General features: G+C 40.3%; 1 protein-coding gene across 2 annotated transcripts in view; it reads right to left on the bottom strand.

The window, feature by feature from the left end:
- Nucleotides 1-19500, bottom strand: part of WDFY4 (WDFY family member 4) — a 111042-nt gene that overhangs the window by 8165 nt on the left and 83377 nt on the right. For both annotated transcript variants that reach the window (XM_041415488.1, XM_041415487.1), the window contains exons 48-56: nt 19339-19458; nt 18748-18865; nt 17965-18074; nt 12806-12959; nt 11085-11176; nt 6316-6528; nt 5647-5794; nt 5041-5198; nt 3306-3464 (exon numbers count right to left, since the gene is read on the bottom strand). In XM_041415488.1, coding sequence (XP_041271422.1) covers nt 3306-3464; nt 5041-5198; nt 5647-5794; nt 6316-6528; nt 11085-11176; nt 12806-12959; nt 17965-18074; nt 18748-18865; nt 19339-19458 — 1272 coding nt within the window. The remainder of the gene's footprint in view (nt 1-3305; nt 3465-5040; nt 5199-5646; nt 5795-6315; nt 6529-11084; nt 11177-12805; nt 12960-17964; nt 18075-18747; nt 18866-19338; nt 19459-19500) is intronic.

Below are 19500 nucleotides of genomic sequence, written 5' to 3'. Positions count from 1 at the left end.
TTGCTTTAAAACCATGTAGGAATTCCTTTCACTTTCATCTTTACACAACATTCTTTTTGTTGTTGTTGTTTTATAGGTTCAGAGACATCAGGAGTGCTCAGTTAAACTTAGCTTTAATTTAAACAGTTTCCTTAAAAAAGAAATATGCTTTAGGCAATTTAACAGCACAGATAGAAGGCATGGATTGAAGTATGCTGCTAAAAATTGTTTTATTCAGCATTCTCAAGTGACAGCAGTGTATACTTCTGCTACATAACCACAGTAAATGACAGTAAAACCTGTAGGGCGACAGAGAAAAAGTCCTTCACAGCTTTCCTAAAAAGCTTTTCAGGGCTTGGTTTTTAGCTGCCTTACTGTGAAAAATCAGACCCACCAGTTTTATTTTTTGGTTTTCAAAGGAAATGCCTATTGCTTGCTGGCTTTCTTTTTTCGACATTATTAGCATATTTCTAGATTCTGTCTCAGTTCAGCTCTGGACACACCTCGCACTCTTTCCCAGCACGTGAGTATGAGACTGAACTCTTGCTGGCTAACATGTGCTGCCACTTGCCAAGGTCACCAGGACAACAGCAATCAAACTTTAATCCACTGGTGAAGAAGCTGGGCTGCAGCAGGCTCTGTATGGCTGAAGGTGACCCACAACTGTGAGGGATGACTTTCAGCTTGAGATGTATTCCATTCACAAGAACTGTCAGCTATAAATACAAAATTAGGTCTCTAACTGTGGTTTTCAGAAGTCAGAAACACTCTCACCTAAACATGGGAAAGAGGGCTCAGTGATAGCTTTGGACTGGCTGTGGGACATGTTTTTACAAAGGACTGGGCATAATCAAGTGCCTACATTTGAGAACTGTACAAGACTGCTGCAAAAAGGGCTGGGACAAGGCTGGTTCAAGGGCTCAAAATTTCCTCTCCTTTCTCCAAAGCATAAAAGCAAACATATCCTGTGTGAAAGTATCCAAACTGCCAAATCAAGCCAAGCTAAGCTCCTGCACAAGTTTCACTAAAACATTTTTTCTCTTTTATTTTAACCCATGAAGATCTTACTTGGCAGTGAAACAATTTAAATACAAGCTGAGTGTGGAAGAGATGGATAGACCTGCACACAATTACAGTATCATCTTCAACCCAGCAATCTCAATGCACATTCATGAAAAAAAGTCTCATGCTTTTGACTCCCTACATCTTTTCATTATCATTCTGCAAAGACTGGCAGATTTTTCCTCAATGGGAAACATCCTGAGCATATTTGCATAAAAATCTCAAGGCCTATCTCCAAGGTATTTTAACAAATATCAAAAGACAAAAAAGAAAGCCAGCTTCATTGCAAGGATGTTTAGTCCATGAAAGCTTAAACCAAGTTTGACCATTCAACTTAACTGGCTGACAAGGACACAGACACACTACAGATATGCTCCACACCTTCCTGAGAGGTCTGTGAGGCAAAGAACACACCTTGCCCAAGTGTTTTGTTTGGCCCAGAAATTCTGGCCACTGGATCACACAGATCCCTGTGCCAGTAAATTGCATGGATCAATACTGAGGCAATTATGCTCAATCTTTAGTGTTCCACAAAACTGTGGAAGCAGATCCCACTAGAGAGGCAAAAGCTACTTTTACTGCAGAAATATAGTTTCTGTACTTTACTACATTCCAAATCAGAATGTGTCAGTCCCATGAGACAGCTGGTAAGTGAATAGCTTCCACTTTATAGCACATAAGCTGTTCTTAAGCAAAGCTCACTCTCTCAGGAATTTTTTTTTTGTTCAGCAGAAAAAGCAGCCACCATGAAACAGTGAATTACAGGAAAGCAGAAAGTAATTCACTGGAAGACATTTAGAACCATAGTTCAAGTTTACATCCAGTCCAGACAGTCATAAAAAGGAAAAAAACCTCCTCTGGCAAAGTAAAGAAAAAATACAAAATCTGTCATTGCATGATCTCATACCACTTTGTGGATTTTGGATAATACCAAATTAATCACAGTGGAACACATCAGCAAAGCTGATTTTAGATTGTTAAAGAGAAAGACATTATAATCCAGATAAAAGACAGCTTTCTTTGGTTGCCTGAAACTCAGACTGATCCCTTAACTGGTATTGTTTAGATGTTGATGAAAATTATTGCTTATTCTTTTCTCTACTGCTATTTCTTCCATTTCTATGTTCATGTCCTCCTTTGGAATAATAACTAGCTGGATTACAAGGTCATTAGATCTTGTCTCATATTTCTTTCTACAGCATTAAACACCATAAACCTCAAAAGAGAGGCTGCTCTAAAACAGTTTCCCCCACTAATTTCAACACAAATTCCAACAGGAATTTCTGATAAATGAAGATCTAAATACTTCTCTGGCATTACAGCAGACAATGAATTTTTCACTTCATTTAACGACAAATAAAATATGTTTTGGCTTAATGTAGAAAGAGCACTGAAAAATCATCTGAATACCCCTCCAGAACAAACAAACAGAAGAAGCTTCTAACACTTTGGAACCTTGGTGATCAATGAACCTTTTGTCTGCCTAAAAATAGCAGAGTTTTTAAATCAAGAGTATCTTAATTTCTTTAGGGAAGGGCCCCATGCTACCTTCCAGATATGATAGTAGTGTATTCTAGTTTTACTTGTAAAGCTGAGAACTCACCATAGCTGAACCACACAAATCTTATATGAGAATTCAGTTTTGTAAATGAAATAACATGTATACAGCCTGGTGACTATAGATGAACTCTAAATCAACAAGGTTGATTAGACCACTTCAAGGTTTCAGATAATGAGGACAAAAACTATAGCATTCTTACTGGATGCATCCCTCCCTCACAGGGTGACAGATAAACGTTTTATGTTCTGAATTCAGGCTGAGAAAAAAGAATCAAGATCTTTGCCTGGCTGAGCCTTCATCTCCACCAGCTAAGTTTGTGGGATGTTTTAGAGATCCTGACCATTGCTGTAGCATCTCAGAACAAATTATAAGCATCTCCAGGTGATACTTGTTTTTTAAAATAACCCAAGGGTTGCACTTCAAGAGATGAAAATATGCCTTATCTTCATTATTTCTTTTATGATTATGAACTTTGAAAATGCTACTAAAGGGAAAAAATCCACCAAGTGGCACTCATAGCTATGAGCTGTTGGTATAAGGCATATTATCAGCTCCTGCCTCCTGTCACTGACACTGTTTATTATTGTTTTTTTCCTGTCTTTTTATTCAACAAAGGTGCTTCTTCTGACAATCATCTGAGAGATAAAAACCTTATCTACTGGGTTTCATCAAGTTTCTATAGCAGAAAAGCCACAGTACTTACCTGTCTCAGGTTTAGACATTTCACTTTGTCCTTGACCAGGGAGAATTCCCAGACACACACAACTGAGCTTGTTCCAGATGTGATGATGGTAGTTGCTGAAGGACACACTGCACAGAGGCACTTCCCCCAGTCTGCCATGCACTCAAATGTAGTCACATTCTGTACAAAAAAAAGCACCTTTAAGTCAAATTCTCATCGGGTGATACTATGTATTTATTATTACCAAATGACAGATTCAATTTTCAAAACTGACCCTCCATATTTTAAATCTAAGAAAGAAAAGCTCATCATAACCAGTCTCTGTGTGAGCACAGCTGTGAGCATGTGGATCTGCACAGACTGTGGCTGCATGCAGCTGTGCCACCTTCCAGGGACCAAACAGGAATGCTGAACAAAGCTCAGTATCTCATGTCCTAGGAGATCTGGGTCCCAACTCCTTTTGTGCCACACTTCCTACACAACTTCAGGAAAGTTCATTCTACCAACTATATTTTAAAACAAGACAAACATTCCAGGTAGATTAAAAAGAAGTCTCAGGCTGTGATGACCACTGCCAACAGAATTACTGCCAGGCCCTCAAGCCCTCCCTTATTTGGATTGAAAAGCCAAAAGACAAAGCACTAAATTCCATTCTGTGCTCTGTTAGCAGCACCCAAATCAGTCTAAAGCAGTGTCAGATCTATTACACACTGCTACAATCACTGCACAAGCATCCTCCTGCACATTCTGCATTATCTCTTCCCCGCACAACTGGGACAACGCTCTGGTGCCAGTGATTCTGGTGGAGTTGGATGACACAGCTACAAAACCCCTGCCACAGACAGAATAAACCTTTACCTGCTTACAACAAGGACCAAAGTTTCTTATAAGCTCATGTCCACTGGCACTGCTGATCCAGAAAAAACTCAAGTTGGACTCCCAATGACTGTGTAATCACACTCACTATGCTCAGCATCACCCTGAGTTTTGAAGTGAAAAACTGAATAATTGATGCCTGCAGCAATACTATGAACTGCTCAGCACTGATTTTATTAGACAGGGTGCAGAAATTAAAATATATCTCATGGCTTTTTCATTTCCATTGGCTTTGGGTATGTCTGTGAAAACATAATGAATGCCACTTGCACAAATATCCAAGTCAGTATCTTGGTGAATTACATGTTATGCTAGTCTGGTAACTAAGCAAACTCAGAATTCTTTGCATAGAATTGTCCCAAATACATTAAAAAAAAAGTGTATTTATGGCAGAGGAAGAAACTAGATCTGTCAAGTGTCCTAACAAGCCGTGTGATGATATAGACCATTTATTTTCAACAACAAAGAATTAAGACTATTAACTTCATTATTTTGAATGAATGCACTGGGCTATGCTGGAGCCAGAGGGGAATTGGCAGATGGTTCTGCCTTAATTCCAGCAGAAATTTCTGCACAATGAAATTTCTCATCAGTGACCAGGAGACCTTGTGTTGTCCTTATGACCTATGGACAACACAATCACTGGATGGAATACTTGAGATAATTTAGAGGCAAATGCCATGTTTTTGAGCAGTTTAAAATCATTTTACACTATCTTGGATATCCAGCTTGAGATTCCTCAGGAAGGTTGACTGTGAGAAAGTTCTGTACAGCATCCTCTGAAATCAGCTCCCCAACAGCCTCTGAAATGTGTCCAAACCAGTCAAAGACCACAACATATAACTAATTTATTGAATTCTTAGAGTTTTTTCTTATTTACCTTCTCAGATCCATAGGTGCCAAAGCAGCAGGTGAAGTCCTCAAATCCCCAGCAGAATGTTTTACTCCAAAGAGGAGGAATCAAAATCTTATTTTTTTCGACAGCCAGAATGCCTTTCTCTGTATGAACAATGTGTCCAATAGCTCCCTTGGGATAGTCTGGCAAGACAGAGAAAATATTTAATTCTGTTGGGTTTAGAGCACTTATGTTAACTTTTCTCCTTGCACAGCTTGTGTGGTGAGGCTGGCAAGTCTCACATCTGGGCTCAGCGCTGTGGCCAGGCCCACAGATAGAAATCCACTCTGAAACTGAGATTCCACACACAATAGTGGAAACACTCCTCTCCAGTGGACAGCAAAAATGCACATGGAGAGGATGACTTTAAAAAAAAAATTGTTCCAAACTCTACAATAGAAGTTTGAAGAAGTTTCCAGTGCCCACTCCTAATATAAGGATACAAAAATCACAATTGGTAGGAGGGATCTTGATTGAACCAACCCATACAAAGATGTGAGACTACTTTTGTGATCTTGAAAATCCAAATTCATCCTATCCAAAAATTGTGTACTTGTTAGCTCAGAAAATGGAACACAGCCCCTGCAGCACCTTTTATGGTAACTGGTGAGAGCTTCAGATTTTGCAGACTGCTCACAAAAGGAGGAAGAATTCCACTTGAGTGAAGGAACAGCGCAGTCTCTCTTCCTGCTGAACTTTTTCCTTGAGCATTCCTGGATGGATGGGGTTTTGTGAAGAGCTAGAACAAATGAATGTCATTGAAAAATAAATCTCTATTTGCAAGACCATGCAGGAGAAACACCTGCTTAAATCCTTAATCACAGACTCCAGGACCACTGAACCTCTTAATTAAAATAAAGTCTTACACATACTACATTTTCATCAGACTACATCCCTTCCTCAGAGAGACAGAAAGCTGATCCCAACAATTCTGCACAAAAAAGAAAACACAGGTGAGACTTTGAGCTGGATTTTAGTTGACTATACCCATTCCCAGACTAGTGAATACTTGTGTGACAATACTGAAGGAGCAGAACACAGAGCTGATGCTGCAGCTGTATGGGATGCAACAGGAGCAGCATGGCTACAAACTGGGGGTGCATACTGATGTAGTACACAGTCTGGAAAAGCCTACAGCTCATCTTTCAGCAGATTTACGTCAGATGGTGTTTCTGATTTAAGTTACTATTACTGGTTTCTGGTAAAAATACTGTAAGATCAAGATAGATTATGTTCTCTACTCTCACGATAAAGTGGTACCTGCTTTGGTATCTGTCCAAAGTTGCTGATAAATCCCAGGATAGTGCCCTTAATCAGAGGATCTTTAATGTTGTTGAGGTCCATCTTGTCTCCATAGAAGTAAGGGTGGTAGGTGTTAACCGCCTCCACTGCAGCTGAGCCATGCTGCTTGTGGCCAAAAATAAGGTCTATCCAGCGATGAAGGTGGGCACTGACATAGTCACTTTCCAGTGCCTGGAACCAGAACAAAGTGACTTAATTTGCCAGACTGTATCCATTACACATGCATTGCTGCTTTCCAATCCTTGCTGGAGACAAATTCTCCGGAAGTCATCACACTTTCAGTTTCTCCAGTATCACCATTCTCAGCACAATCTCATAAAACACTGAGACTAAATTGGACCCCCACAGGAAACAGAAGGACAGGGTGCCACATGTTTGACTTAACAGACACCAGCACCAATACCCTCAGAGGCAACACAGGTAGGTTCCACAAAGCAAAATGAAAGTATTCCACAGATCTTGGCACCCACAGTGATTGGCAGACAGATTAACAGGACCAGAATAAACAATTACTACTGAAGAAGACTGGAAGAGATGCTACAAGGTAATATATCCACATAAATGTGAGCTCCATAGAGAGCTCAATGCAACCACAGAGGAAAACTTGATTTTGGAAGACCCAGACAGCAAGTTCATAAGCAGGGGACACAAGTTCAAGCTGAACCTGTGCCCAGCACCAGGTTAGCCAGTCTTACCTGTGAGGCTTCACTAAATACTACTGCTCCTGCCATCACCTGCCTCACCAAACTTTTGTGCGTTCCCAGATAGCCTTGCCCAATGACTCAAGCAGCAGTGTCAAGTGTTATTAAAAGCACTTTCCTATCTCTGAATCATTTGACTGAGTAATCCCTGATGTTCAGTGAAAGGTCTTCCAAGCAGACCAGCCCACCCAAAGCACAGCAGAAATAAACAAACTAATGGGATCGAGAACAATGGCTCATTTCACAGAGCAGGCAGTTGCCCAGTGCAGCTGGTGTAAATGACCGTGCCCACAGCTATAATGATCACAGGGCAGCTCACAGCACAGCCACAGTGTACAATCTGTCCCTGAACAGACTCAGAACTCATTAATAAAAGCAGTTAGTCCATGAATTACAAACTGTAAATTTTGACTGGCATTCCTGCCAAAGCAAAACAAAGCAACTAACAAAGCTGTAACTGTGCAGCCTCTCAGAATTTCACTGAGCACTATGGCAAGCCCAGCCAAGGAGGGAGAACTTGTGGTTTAGGGAGGAAGTAAATACATGGACTAGATTCCTAACTTATTAAGCATGAAAAAGGAAGCTGTTCAGAGTTTTATGTCAAGAACAATTATTTGCTTTCATATTGTTGAAAGCAATTGTCAAACCTCAGAACAGTGTCAACCTCAATCTGTTTTATGCACCAAACTCATTGTGAAGCCTTCCAAAAAATGGCCACAATACCAGTAATTAGTACCTCCAGCCTTGTGGATATCATCAGAGGAGACAGAAACCCTCATGTTTCAGAATTCAAGATCTCTGACTCTTCAATTCAGGGTTAGGCAAAGTCTCCCAGACAGGTTAATTAATATTTCTTGCATTCCCCTGTGTAGTACCTAGTATCAACTATGGTTGAAGAGACAATATTGCAGTGACCGTACAGGAAATATGTTCAGGAGGACTGGCAAATTATTAACACAAGTCTATAAACATGATCTTTCATTTGCTAAGCTGTTCCTATTTGAGATTTAAATTAATTTATCAGCTGTGCCAATGTTATTAAACAGTACAGCCCAGTGGAAGCAGTTCTGTAGACAAATGGAAGAGAACACCCAGTATCCACATTAAATGCACTCTGGGGGCTTTTCTTCTGACTAAATCCAGATTGCTCCTGCTGGCAAAATGCTGTCAACATCTGGAGCACACAACTGGAGTGTTTTTCTTTCATTTCATCCAAAACAAATCTAGTTCACACAATCTGAGATCATTCTACAGTGACACCAAACCCATGCTACGCAGTGATGACTGTAGTTTGATTTCCAAACTGCACCATTACTCTAAAGCACAAGGCAAAAGCAGATTTCTCCATTTCATCCAAGTGCCTTTGGAGTATTCACCATTACACAAGCAGTAAGGAGCTCAGCAGCTTACACTCCAAGCAACCACAACAGAAGAGACAGGATGTCTCCCTGTGCTTTTATTTTAAAAGCATCAGTGTAAAATTGCAGCATCTTTCAGTCATACATGGCTTTGTTATGAAGCATCGCTGGTAGGGAAGGACAGTGTTGCCTTTCCCTTATTTGGGGAACTGGAAAACAGAGATTGAGCACCTTGGAAAGACCACAAGACAGAGCAGCAAAAGGAACCAAAAAAGCCCCAAAACCTCCATGCCTTCCATGGAGCCACTGAGGAATATGTGGGAGCTGTTGCATATTTGACCTCAATGGCCAAAACCAATTTGCAATAGTTAGGAGATAGGGCATTCACTGGACTCAATTCTTCACTTTAGCAAGGGCTGCACTCCCAGTGGCATATCTACAGTGCAAACAAAACTTAGATGAGGATCTCCTTCCTCCTAGTAACTGTGGTTATGGGCACTGACAAAAGCTCAGATCTCTCTTCCCTTTGGAGTCAACAGAGCTCTGAGCCTCTAAGTCACTCTCTACACAGCTTCAGAGACATCTGTCTCAGTTACCTATTACTGAGGTCTGTCTCAGACCTATTACTATGTATGTACAGGAAGTGACACATTCTGAACACGGCTTTTAATCTCCATTTCAGTTCTTTAGCAAAAAAACCCCTGCAGGTAACTGCAGGTTACCCCTGTAGGTAATTTTCAAAATGATTGAAGACAAAGTTTTTAGTAGGTTATCCATAACAAGAGTTATCCATTTCAAAATAGGTAAAGCAGCAAGGTAGAAATTTAACTTCCTTTAAATATTTTTTAGCATTATTCTTCTGACACAGATTCTAAGTGAAGAGTTCAGGTCATAAATTCAAAATAGAAACTAAAGAGAGCCTCTTAATCTCTTAAATGAAAAGATGAAATATCTCACTGTATAATCAACAGTCGCACTATACAAGCAACAGTCATTAAAAAAAAAAAAAAAAAACCAAAACCAAACCAAACCAACCAAACAAAAAAACCCACCAAAAAAACAGAGGCAGGATTACTGCACAAAAAAATGTAAGCAAGTGCAGGCTCAGATCATATCCATGTTCACCCACTGGAGAAACCTGAGCATGTGTGAATGAAACCAGAGTTGAACTGGCTCTCTCTCATACTCAGTCATTCAAAAGCCAAAGAGTTTGTGGCACCAGGAACCTTGCAGTACCTAAGGGGAGGCCTACAAGAAAGCCAGAGAGGAGCTTTTCACAAGGGAAGGTAGTGACAGGGAAAAGGAGAATTCCTTTAAACAGAGAGGGTAGATTTACATTAGATATTAGGAAGGGATTGCCTACTGTGAGAGTGCTTAGAATTTAGAACATGTTCCCCAGAGAAAGTTGAGGATGCCCCATTCCTGAAAATATTCAAGGTCAGGTTGGATGGGGCTTTGAGCAACCTCATCTAGTGAAAGGTGTCCTTGCCCACTGCAGATGGGCTGGAACTAGGAGATCTTTAAGGTCCTTTCCAACCCAAACCATTTATGATTCTATGAAAGTAATGGTAACTTAGTTGGAACATTGTTGTTGCTACTAATGAAGATAAGTGAAGAAAAGTATTTACAAAATATGAGTATGACCCTGGTTTTGTTGAAAAGAAGTAGTAGTTAGGGTAGTAAGGAGGTCAGAGGATTTGAACTAGCACTTGGAGAGGTCAGCTGAAGAAATGCTTATTTGGAGATACCAAAATAGAAAAGATGGTTGTATGCCCAGGTTTGGATATAATAACCTACAAAGTGGTTATCGAGAGAGAAAGTTGAAATCCCAAGGGCAGGACCTATGGAGCAGAGGTGAGAAGAACCCATGAGGCAAAAACTGAAGTAACGTGACAAACCAGGATAATGCAATGCCTTGAAAATCATGGGCTGTTTGTTTAGCCCCACCAATGTTAACAAATTCATCACAGCTGTACACAGCAACAGTCTGTGTGCACTCACGCACGCAGCTCACCCTTAGAAATCTGATGGGGCAACGCAGGAGCACTAGAGAGACTTGCACCAAGACATTATGCTGCAAAGTCTGAGTTCAATGCAACAATCTTCATACAGAATTGCACTTGCATTCACTTTTATGTAGCAGATGACATCACATGGAAGACTTTCTGACTATTAATAGATAGCACTAATTGCAGTAAGTCTCAGGACCTTAGAGCTATTTGCTTTCAAATTGCCAAGGCTGACTCCATTAAGGACAGTGAATTACATTAGGTTTCCCCCATCCCAACCCCCCAAAATAAAAAATAACCTTTAGTTCTGGCATGACTCAGAGATGGAAATAAATAATTTAAATAAACACACAGTTTGTTAGCAACATGGAACTGTATGCATATAAATTCCTGTGCATTATATTATGTTCTCTTACACTTGTGGGCTATGTTCATGCCTCAAACCTACATGTAATCCACGTCTGGTCTGGAAAGTTTGCCTTGACTGAAGGTAAATTTTTAGGCAGAGAAACAGACATGCAAAGTTCAGAACCAACACAAACTTCACAAAGGCAGGATGCATTTGGATCCAACATTTTCTTTTGTGACTTTGGCCTTCAGAGCTTCATTTTCAGTGGGACCCAGACAGCATTTTGTCACAAATCTTTATATTCACTGACCTGTCTGTGCAGAAAAATGAATTTATGGGGGTCACCATCTGCCCAAGGAGGAAGCTGCACATCTCCCAGCACTGTTCCATCCTGCATGCAGCCTGCAGGAATTACAAAGGAAGAACCCAAAATAAGAATCAGACACATTGAAAATAGGAACAACTTTACTAAAATACTGAAGTGAAAGGAAATTGAGGTGATTCTCCCACATGCAGTTTCAGACTAGTGAAATTTAAATTTCGTTAATTTAAACTTAAAAACCATCAAATTTAATGCCATAGACGAATGAAGAACTGGTGTTCTGGGATTTCTGATCCAGTGATAAAGCAGTGAGAAAATGTTCAGTAATTGTCACTAACACAGTAAAAATATGCATGTCCTCAGCACAAGCCATTTTAGTACAGAATGCAAACGCAGACAAGACAAATGTGTTTGCACAGCTTTCTTTTTATACATAATCCTGCAGGCCTTACTGCCAAATATTCTGACCAAAGCAGCCACTGAGAGGGATTTTGTTCTCAAGTCCTTTGCAACCTGATTCCTTTCAGAAGGTGAGCATATGTTCTTAATTCAGAGCACAGTGTTGTGCAACTGGATGAAAGCAAATCTAAATTGGGGTTCAGCTCTGGGACCACAAGTTTCCATACAATTTAGCAGCTAACAGATTCAGGTTCTTGGCTTTGTCTATTTTAAAATCTTCCTGTATATTTTCTCTCTACTGGCAAGATTCTGGTGCCCTTTGGGTCCCCACACTCCATTCTTGTATCTTGATTTCAGCCAGGCTTTTCTTCTTGGCCTCCTCTCAGGAGGAAACTACCCTAATTCTTTCTTATCCTTCAACAAACTTCTAACAGTTTTTTTTTTTTTTCTTATTCTTATATAGAAATATAAACCTTATTATCTTTAGCATGCCTAATTTCACTGATACCTTAAATACAATTATAGCTAGATTTCAATGGGTTAAGTTGCCTTTGCTGTCACAAATTCAGGATGATTCTTCAGGTATTTTTTCTCTGCCTTAATTGTTAACCAACCAGTGTCTATTAAAGAAAGCAGCTTTGCATTGCAAATGGTGTGAAAGTCCTGTAAAGTGAAGTGAGCCAGAACTGCCACGCCTATTTCTGAATAGTGTTTTTTCTGGATTCTCTCTGAGCCTTCATCATGGACGCAGAAAGGTCCAGAGAGAGTGTACATTCAGAGGGGATTGTGATGCTGCTTGAGGACAGGGAATATGTATCAAGTTCATGTGAGTTGTGCAGAACCTTTGAACAGTGGGGACATTTGAAAACTAATCACCTTGTTATTTCATGCAGATTAAAAAAAAAAAAAACAAAACCACCTTTCACCAACACCATTTAACAACTGACACATCTCCAAAAGAAGAATACATTTTCAATAGTTACACAAATATGATAATACAGGCCATACTTTCAGAAGCAGTCAACTAGATTGGTTATATAAAACTCAACTTTTATGTGACAAAACATGTAATTCTTTTGCCCAGAAATTAATAGGAACTACTTGCTTCTTTTCCTGGGCTGGAAACTTGGTTCTTCTGACATAATTCAGTTTCAGAAGCTTGTATTCTTGCAGTATTATTTGAACAAAAATTGATGTCATGGTTAGAAAGTGTCATCCACACAGACCAGAGACCAACTCTCAACACATGATCTGGATCTTTCCTTTTGGTAGGATGCTGGAGGAACACTTATGTCCCTTCTAGAACTTACCAAGTTCAAAGTGATTTGCATTGGTTAGGAACTCTGGCAAGTAAAAGAACTCAGGGGTGAGCTCCCTGACGTCACTCATGTTGTCCCTTGATGCTGATTCCCATGTGCTCTTGACACTGTGAAACATCCGGTCTGCAACATCAAAACTCCCACCCTGTGAAATGGAGACAGACAAAAGGACTTCAGTGTGAGTATTCTGTTACATTAAAAGCATCTTAGCCAATTTTGCAATGCCCCTTATCAGATGATTGATAAGGGGAGGTCTCAGGATCTGTCCCGGCTCTGTACACTAGGAGCTCTCTTAGTCCCGATTTGTAGATATGTGTATTGAGAGGGCATAAAGCTTGGAATCTTAGCACAGCCTGCAATAACAGGCAAGCAGGAGCCATCATGAACAGCTTGAGAATACCCCCATGCCTGTTTTTAATGCTTCTGAAAGCAATTAATTTATTTCATCCCAGAGTGGTTTGCAATGGACTACTTCAATTGTGACCCAAACTGTTGTGAACAATCTCATGTGCAATTCTCCTGTGAAAAAAAAATTCTTGGAAAAGGGGAGATTACCACTGAAGTAACATTAATTAGATTCAGGAACACAGGAAAGGCCCAGTCTGCAGAGACTGGTCATTCTGTATGGGAAGGAAGGACAGCATAAAGAGGGGAGAGAAAAAGCATTTCTGGGGCCTGAGCTGAACTGGTAAGCATTGAAGGAGATAAAAAACTACCTCACATCTTGAGAATATTCAAATAAGTTTAGATTAATGAGAGTCAAACACTAGACAAAAGTGGTCTTAGTATACCAGGACATCATTCTGAACTAACGCCTCAAGGAGAAATTAAAATAAAAGGCACTTACTGAATGAAGGATATATGCCTTCTAATAAAATCATTTTCCCTACAGAATTTCCTAATGGGATTTCATTTACTGTATGTATTTGTAAAAATCCAGGTTTACATTTCCATATGGAACCCTACATGGAGTATGGAAGAATTTAATGTAACATACAATTTCTATAATAATGGAAATAACCAAATAAAAATCAGTTTTTGGAGATCATCTGAATAAGTTTGTCAGAAACACCAAAATATTTTAGAGGAAAGCTGACTTTTTACCTGTATTAAAGTGACAGAACTTAATTGTTTCTCAATACCTAGTTCAGGTGCTGGCAGCAGTGCTCCCAGGCTAATATAGATATTTCTCATTGGGGTTAATTAATTTGGATTATATGTCATGGGGCATAACTCTACAGCCCTCTGCCAGAGCTCAGGAGAGATTGTCAGAGATAGAATGAGTACTTTATGTAGTTCTGCAGTACAGTGAACCTGTGTGAATGATTGCTCACCCTCAGCCATTCAATCCTCAAAGCTGCTTCCCTAGGCAAAAAGAATAAACCAGTGGGATTGTATAATGAAGACACTAAAACACACATGAGGTGCAAGAGTCAATCTGTTTAAGAGATGAGATGCAGTCAGGTTCTGTCTAAGGCTGACCTCTTGGGAAAACAAAGCCTTCAGTTAGTTTATTCTCTGCCTGTAGACTGTTGCATGTGCCAGATGAGGAGGATGTTGCACTTCTGCACAGTAACAACCAGCTGAAGTTTTGACTTGCAATCTCTTACATAGGCAAACAACATTTAAGCAGTGAGGATGGGACCCAGTCCCACAGATCAGATGAACCCCAGCAGCAGTTCCCACACGGGTTTCTGATGCTAAGAACCACTGCCCTTTTGGCTCCCCCTGAGTACTTGCACACTTAGCTTGCAACTCCTTTAGATCTGCCCTGCTCAGCCTGGCAACTGCAAGTCAAGAAGTAATTTTTGCCACATCTTTTTTTTAGGGAGAAAATACTTTCATGGGTAAGTTATCAGAAGACAGTAGTCAATAAACCCCAAGTGCTGAAGCCTCATTCCTTGCTTGTCTTTTGTGACAGACTCACATCAGAACTTAACATACATTCCAGATGGAAAGATCCCACCCCTCTTTCCCCTAAGGTGAATTCTGGTCAGGCTTCTGGTCCAGCCTCATCTCTAAATGACAGCATAGTTCTGCTTTAGCTACTCATCTTTCTTGCTTATACCAGTGACAATTGTGAAGCCTTCCCACACCCATTCAAGGGACAGAGTGAAAAAGTGGCTAATCACATGAGCAAGCCTATCTGGAGCTAATCTGATGCACAAGGTCATCCTGCTCTTGATCATTATTAGGCAGGGACCCTTGGAGTCAAATTCAAATTGAAATTAAAACAGAGTAGAAGGAGGACTATAAATAAATCAACAGATAACAAGTATCTCATTGAAGCATATTAAAGGGTTTTGTATATTTAATCTGCACACAGAGTGCCGTGTCTGGTGGTGATTGATGCTTTTTCATCTTTTTTTGCAGCTTTTATGAGAGCTGGTGGTAATCTCCTGAGAAACAATATGATTTGTAATAAAAAGATTACCTGTATTAAATAAAAATAATATATACATAGGAAATGCTGTTAGCGCAACAAATCTGGTTAAAGATATTACCACCACGAAAAAATGTGATTTTTTCTCTGGCTGTCTAATTCATTTTAGGGAAAAGTAATATCTTTAAAACTTAAGCCTGTATTATTTATAAAGGAAGCAATAACTGATTTTCCCATTTCCTATATTAATAAATTTATTTGCATATATTTATATCAGAATTAATGAGTTTTCTCTCTCTATGAATGCAAAAACTGCACTGAAAGGGAAAAAGAGAATCAAGAATAGCTTTATGCTTTTAGATTGCAAGACAACGAACTCTTATGACTTTTCTACAGCTAGAAACAGTAAGTCTGTTTTCTTTCCTTTCAGTAAAGGCCTTACTGCCATGAAAAATACTGAAAAAATATGCTTTTTAAAACTACAGTCCAGCAGTAGTCTGGACAAAGCAAGTAGGCAAAATGGTCTCTAGAGAGAAGTCAGAACTTCACAAATTTGTAACACTAAGCATCCATCACGTTGGTGCTCTAGACCCAAAGACCTCAGTGTTTCTAAGAGTTGCTTTTGAAAGTGCAAAGACTTACAAGATGCCCAGAGATGCTAAGAAGTTGTTCCCTGCTGCTAGTGACTGCTTGAAGGTCAGTAACACCATGAAGAGTAAAGACCCTGCTCCCTATAAGTACTTTTGAGAGGGAAATGTCAGGAAAAGTCAACCTGATAGCTGAAATGCAAGAGTGGGATAAGAAAAAAAGGGGATAAAAGAGTTGAATTGATCAAAAGCAAATCTCAATATTGAGGGCAGGTCCTAGAATGCCTTTCCAATAAAGACAGGAAACACAGAAACCTTACTGCTCTCTTGTGGTGCTGACACCAATTCTTGAAAAGAATCCCAGGAGGTACCAACCAATACCTGTTTGATAAGCCAATTTTTCCTCCATTCCAGTACAATATGCACAGCACATACAAACTTTTTCTCCAGAGTCAGATTTCAATACACTTAAAATAAAGTGAAATAAGATTTCTCCTGTACAGTCCCACTACTGAAGGCAATACTTTCTCACTTCAATATTTCTGTGGTCAGGTGCAAATCAACTGACTTGAGAGACAAAATGTTATGCCAACATCAATTTTTCACAGAGAGTGCGCCCAATTTGTTGCATGTCCTTGTCATGTATTCAGACTGTCCTTTGGCAGATATAAATGTAGCTTTTTCACTTTTTAAGATGCTGAGAAGCTTTCACAGCTCCCAAAGGCAGCAGCACCCTTCCAAGAGCTTAAGTGTGGGAGTTCTCTTTTTGCAACCTGACATTGACTTGATCATACAGTTCTCAGATCTGCTGTTTTCCTGAAAGCATCTCACAGTTAGCAATTCCTGAGCTACCACAGAACCAGTCACCTGGGGAACATGACAACACTGAGCTCAGCTGAACATGCACCAACATAAAAGCAAAAGAATAAGAACAGAAGGAGTTCAACAGTTTCTTTTAGTGGGTCCACACCCAGAACATTTTTTGCGTGTTTCAGATCTCAGTAGCCTTTGAAGATAATTATGCTCACAAAACTGCTGGTTACCTGCTGCTCACACAAACACAGTCACAAAGCATTCACTCAGACTGCAAACTCATTATGCATGAAAAGTGTGCCAGGGAGATCCAACAGCCTTTGTTGTTTACAACAAGAAATAACTGCTCCACAGTCATTCATGACTGCAGCTAACATATGGCTCACAGAGTGTGATGGCAACCATTGCCTCAGGTGGTTCACTAACCCATCAGCTACTGCTGGTAACAGCCGATATCACAGGGCTTATTACTTAATTAACACAGCACTTTATTTGTATTACTTCACTGGAAAGAAGACCCAAACCACAACAGCAAAGCACTTGGAAAGCTGCAGGAAACATGGTCATCCTGCACTATGCATACAGCAGTCTCCAAGTGTGAAATATTCTGGCCAAGCTATCTTCTTGTATTTCTTCACAAGGGTAGGTAGATTTCAGCAAGATACTCTTTAAAAATATACCTTAGAGAATGGTCCTCCTGGTAGACCCCATTATAACACAACACATTGCAGAAAAGAGGGTAACAAGTCTCTGCTACAGCCCAAGTCTATTTGCTTGAGCATTACCAACTGCCTGCTGAGAAGGGCAATTGGGAAATTTGGTTCCCCTGTATGCTGGGCAGATGGGAAAGGTGTACACAACTGGCACCGTATAAACAGTAACAAGTTCAGAACAAGATTACACAAAATATTCCTTCCGGAGCATTGGATGCAATCTCGTCCCACTTCAGGAAGTTGGTCTCATGATCCCTATCATTTCACACCTACCAGAACCTATATGTCCTCACCTGGCCCAGGAATGTTCTGAAGATGTTGAGAAGACCTCATCTTATAGAATATCATACCAAGTCTCATCTGCCCCAAAGCCAGAAGCTTATGGTCAGACAGACAATAAAATATTATCTGTTTACATGCCTCAGCTCTCACAAAGCTAAATAATCCTTCTCCTTTGCATCAACCATCGTCCCCTTAAGCTGTTTTCACTGAACTCAACTTTCATGGCATAAATGTTGCCCCAAGTAAGCCCCAAGTCCACATACAGTGTATATCAAATGTCAGAAGAACTAATCCCCCTTCATTACACAGCCGCAGTAATGCACTGCATGGTTCATATCAAGAAGTAGGAGGGAAGTTATCTTGCCCCCTTACCTGCAGAGAACAGAAGGTCTGGGTAAATGGCTCCATTCGGACCAGGTAAGATGCCACTATAATTGCTGATGAGTAGTGAGTACAGTAATGGCACTGGGCTGACAGGTCTCCTGGAAATTGCACACAAATCAGTAAAAACCCCACCATTTCAAGCCCATAGCATCCAGTTACCACAATACAACTAAACAGGGAACAGGCATTTTAAGAAGATGTGTTCAAAGACCTGTGAGTTACAGCACACCTTGCACTGAATATGTGCATTGAATGTGCACAGTTACTACTGATCATGTTCATTTTTCGCCTTCCACATTTCATTTTCTGAAGAATAAGGCCTTTAACTTTCCAGACCATCCCATTCTCTAGTAGTGTCAAAAAAGGTCTTGATCACCAGAGGTCAACAGCCTCAACATTCTGTTTCCTTTTCTTAAGGTAGCTGTTAGTTAACCTGCATGCAGCAGTCTTCTACATGTAGCTTTGCTAACAAATAAAACCAATGTGTGCAGCTTTGCTAACAGAAGAGTTTTTCAAGGGAATATTGCTTTCTGCTGTAGCTTTTTTTCCTGTCCAAGGGAAGAGAACAGAATGCAGCAGTACAAGGCACATAAGGCAGTACTTGCATTTCTTTCAAAGATACATTTCTCTTTGAATTCAGTCAGATTGTATACTGCAGTGAGAGAGGCTCTTCTTGGCATGGTGTTTCCCTTAGCCACAGCTCTGCAAAGTTTTTGGCTGTTCTGAGGGGACTCAAGCCTCTGTTGTCTATTAGCCTCCTAAAACACTCACCCTCACTTTTTTCCACTTCATTGAAGCGCTGGATGAACTTGTGTTTCCTCTCCACAGTCTGTGCTCCCATGGGCTTTGACAGGTCTCGAAATGTACGAGGATCAGCGAGGTTTAGAGTCTGAAAGGAAACCCAGCAGAGATGCAGATTTTAAGATCTTAGACATCGTAACTATCCCAGTGACACTGGGAGTGGCAAGGCTGTGTTGGAAGTTTCACTCTTACAAGAAGGTTACAGGTTTATCCTCCTCTGGAACTTCACAAATTAAGGACCTGGCAGGTTGCAAATTGCTCTCAAGGCTTTTCTGTCTAAAGCTCCTCCTCTGTGTTCACAGAAACCTGTCCATGCCTATCTGCTGAGCTGATGCAGCATGGCCTTAACTATGTCTGTATTAAACAGATGTTCACCCACAGAACATGATCCTCAGTATGCTGACTTGAAGATGAAGTTAATCTTATGGAATCAGCACAGTTCAAAAACTACTTCAAATGTTAAACCCTTGGTCTAGACCCTTCTGCTTCGATGGCATAATTCACCAATCCTTTTTTCAGTTCCTGCCATAGAAAGTAGGGAATTCTGCAGCCAGCACTGACCTCAGAGTGGTAGTCAGCAAGGACCCATGGAAACACAGGATACTGCATGTAATCATTGTAGCTGCGGCCAGCCAGAGTGTTCAGGTACATGAGGTAATCAAAGTTGCTGATCTCCCTCTTCTGCAGGGAAAGGAAAAAAGCATTAAAATCTCCAGACTCTGC

This window comes from Onychostruthus taczanowskii, unplaced genomic scaffold (assembly GCF_017590055.1).
Source record: "Onychostruthus taczanowskii isolate IOZ18803 unplaced genomic scaffold, ASM1759005v1 scaffold5, whole genome shotgun sequence".
Taxonomy (NCBI): Eukaryota; Metazoa; Chordata; class Aves; order Passeriformes; family Passeridae; genus Onychostruthus; species Onychostruthus taczanowskii.
The sequence above is the reverse complement of the archived record's forward strand: the minus strand, read 5'-3'. Positions and strand labels throughout refer to the sequence as shown.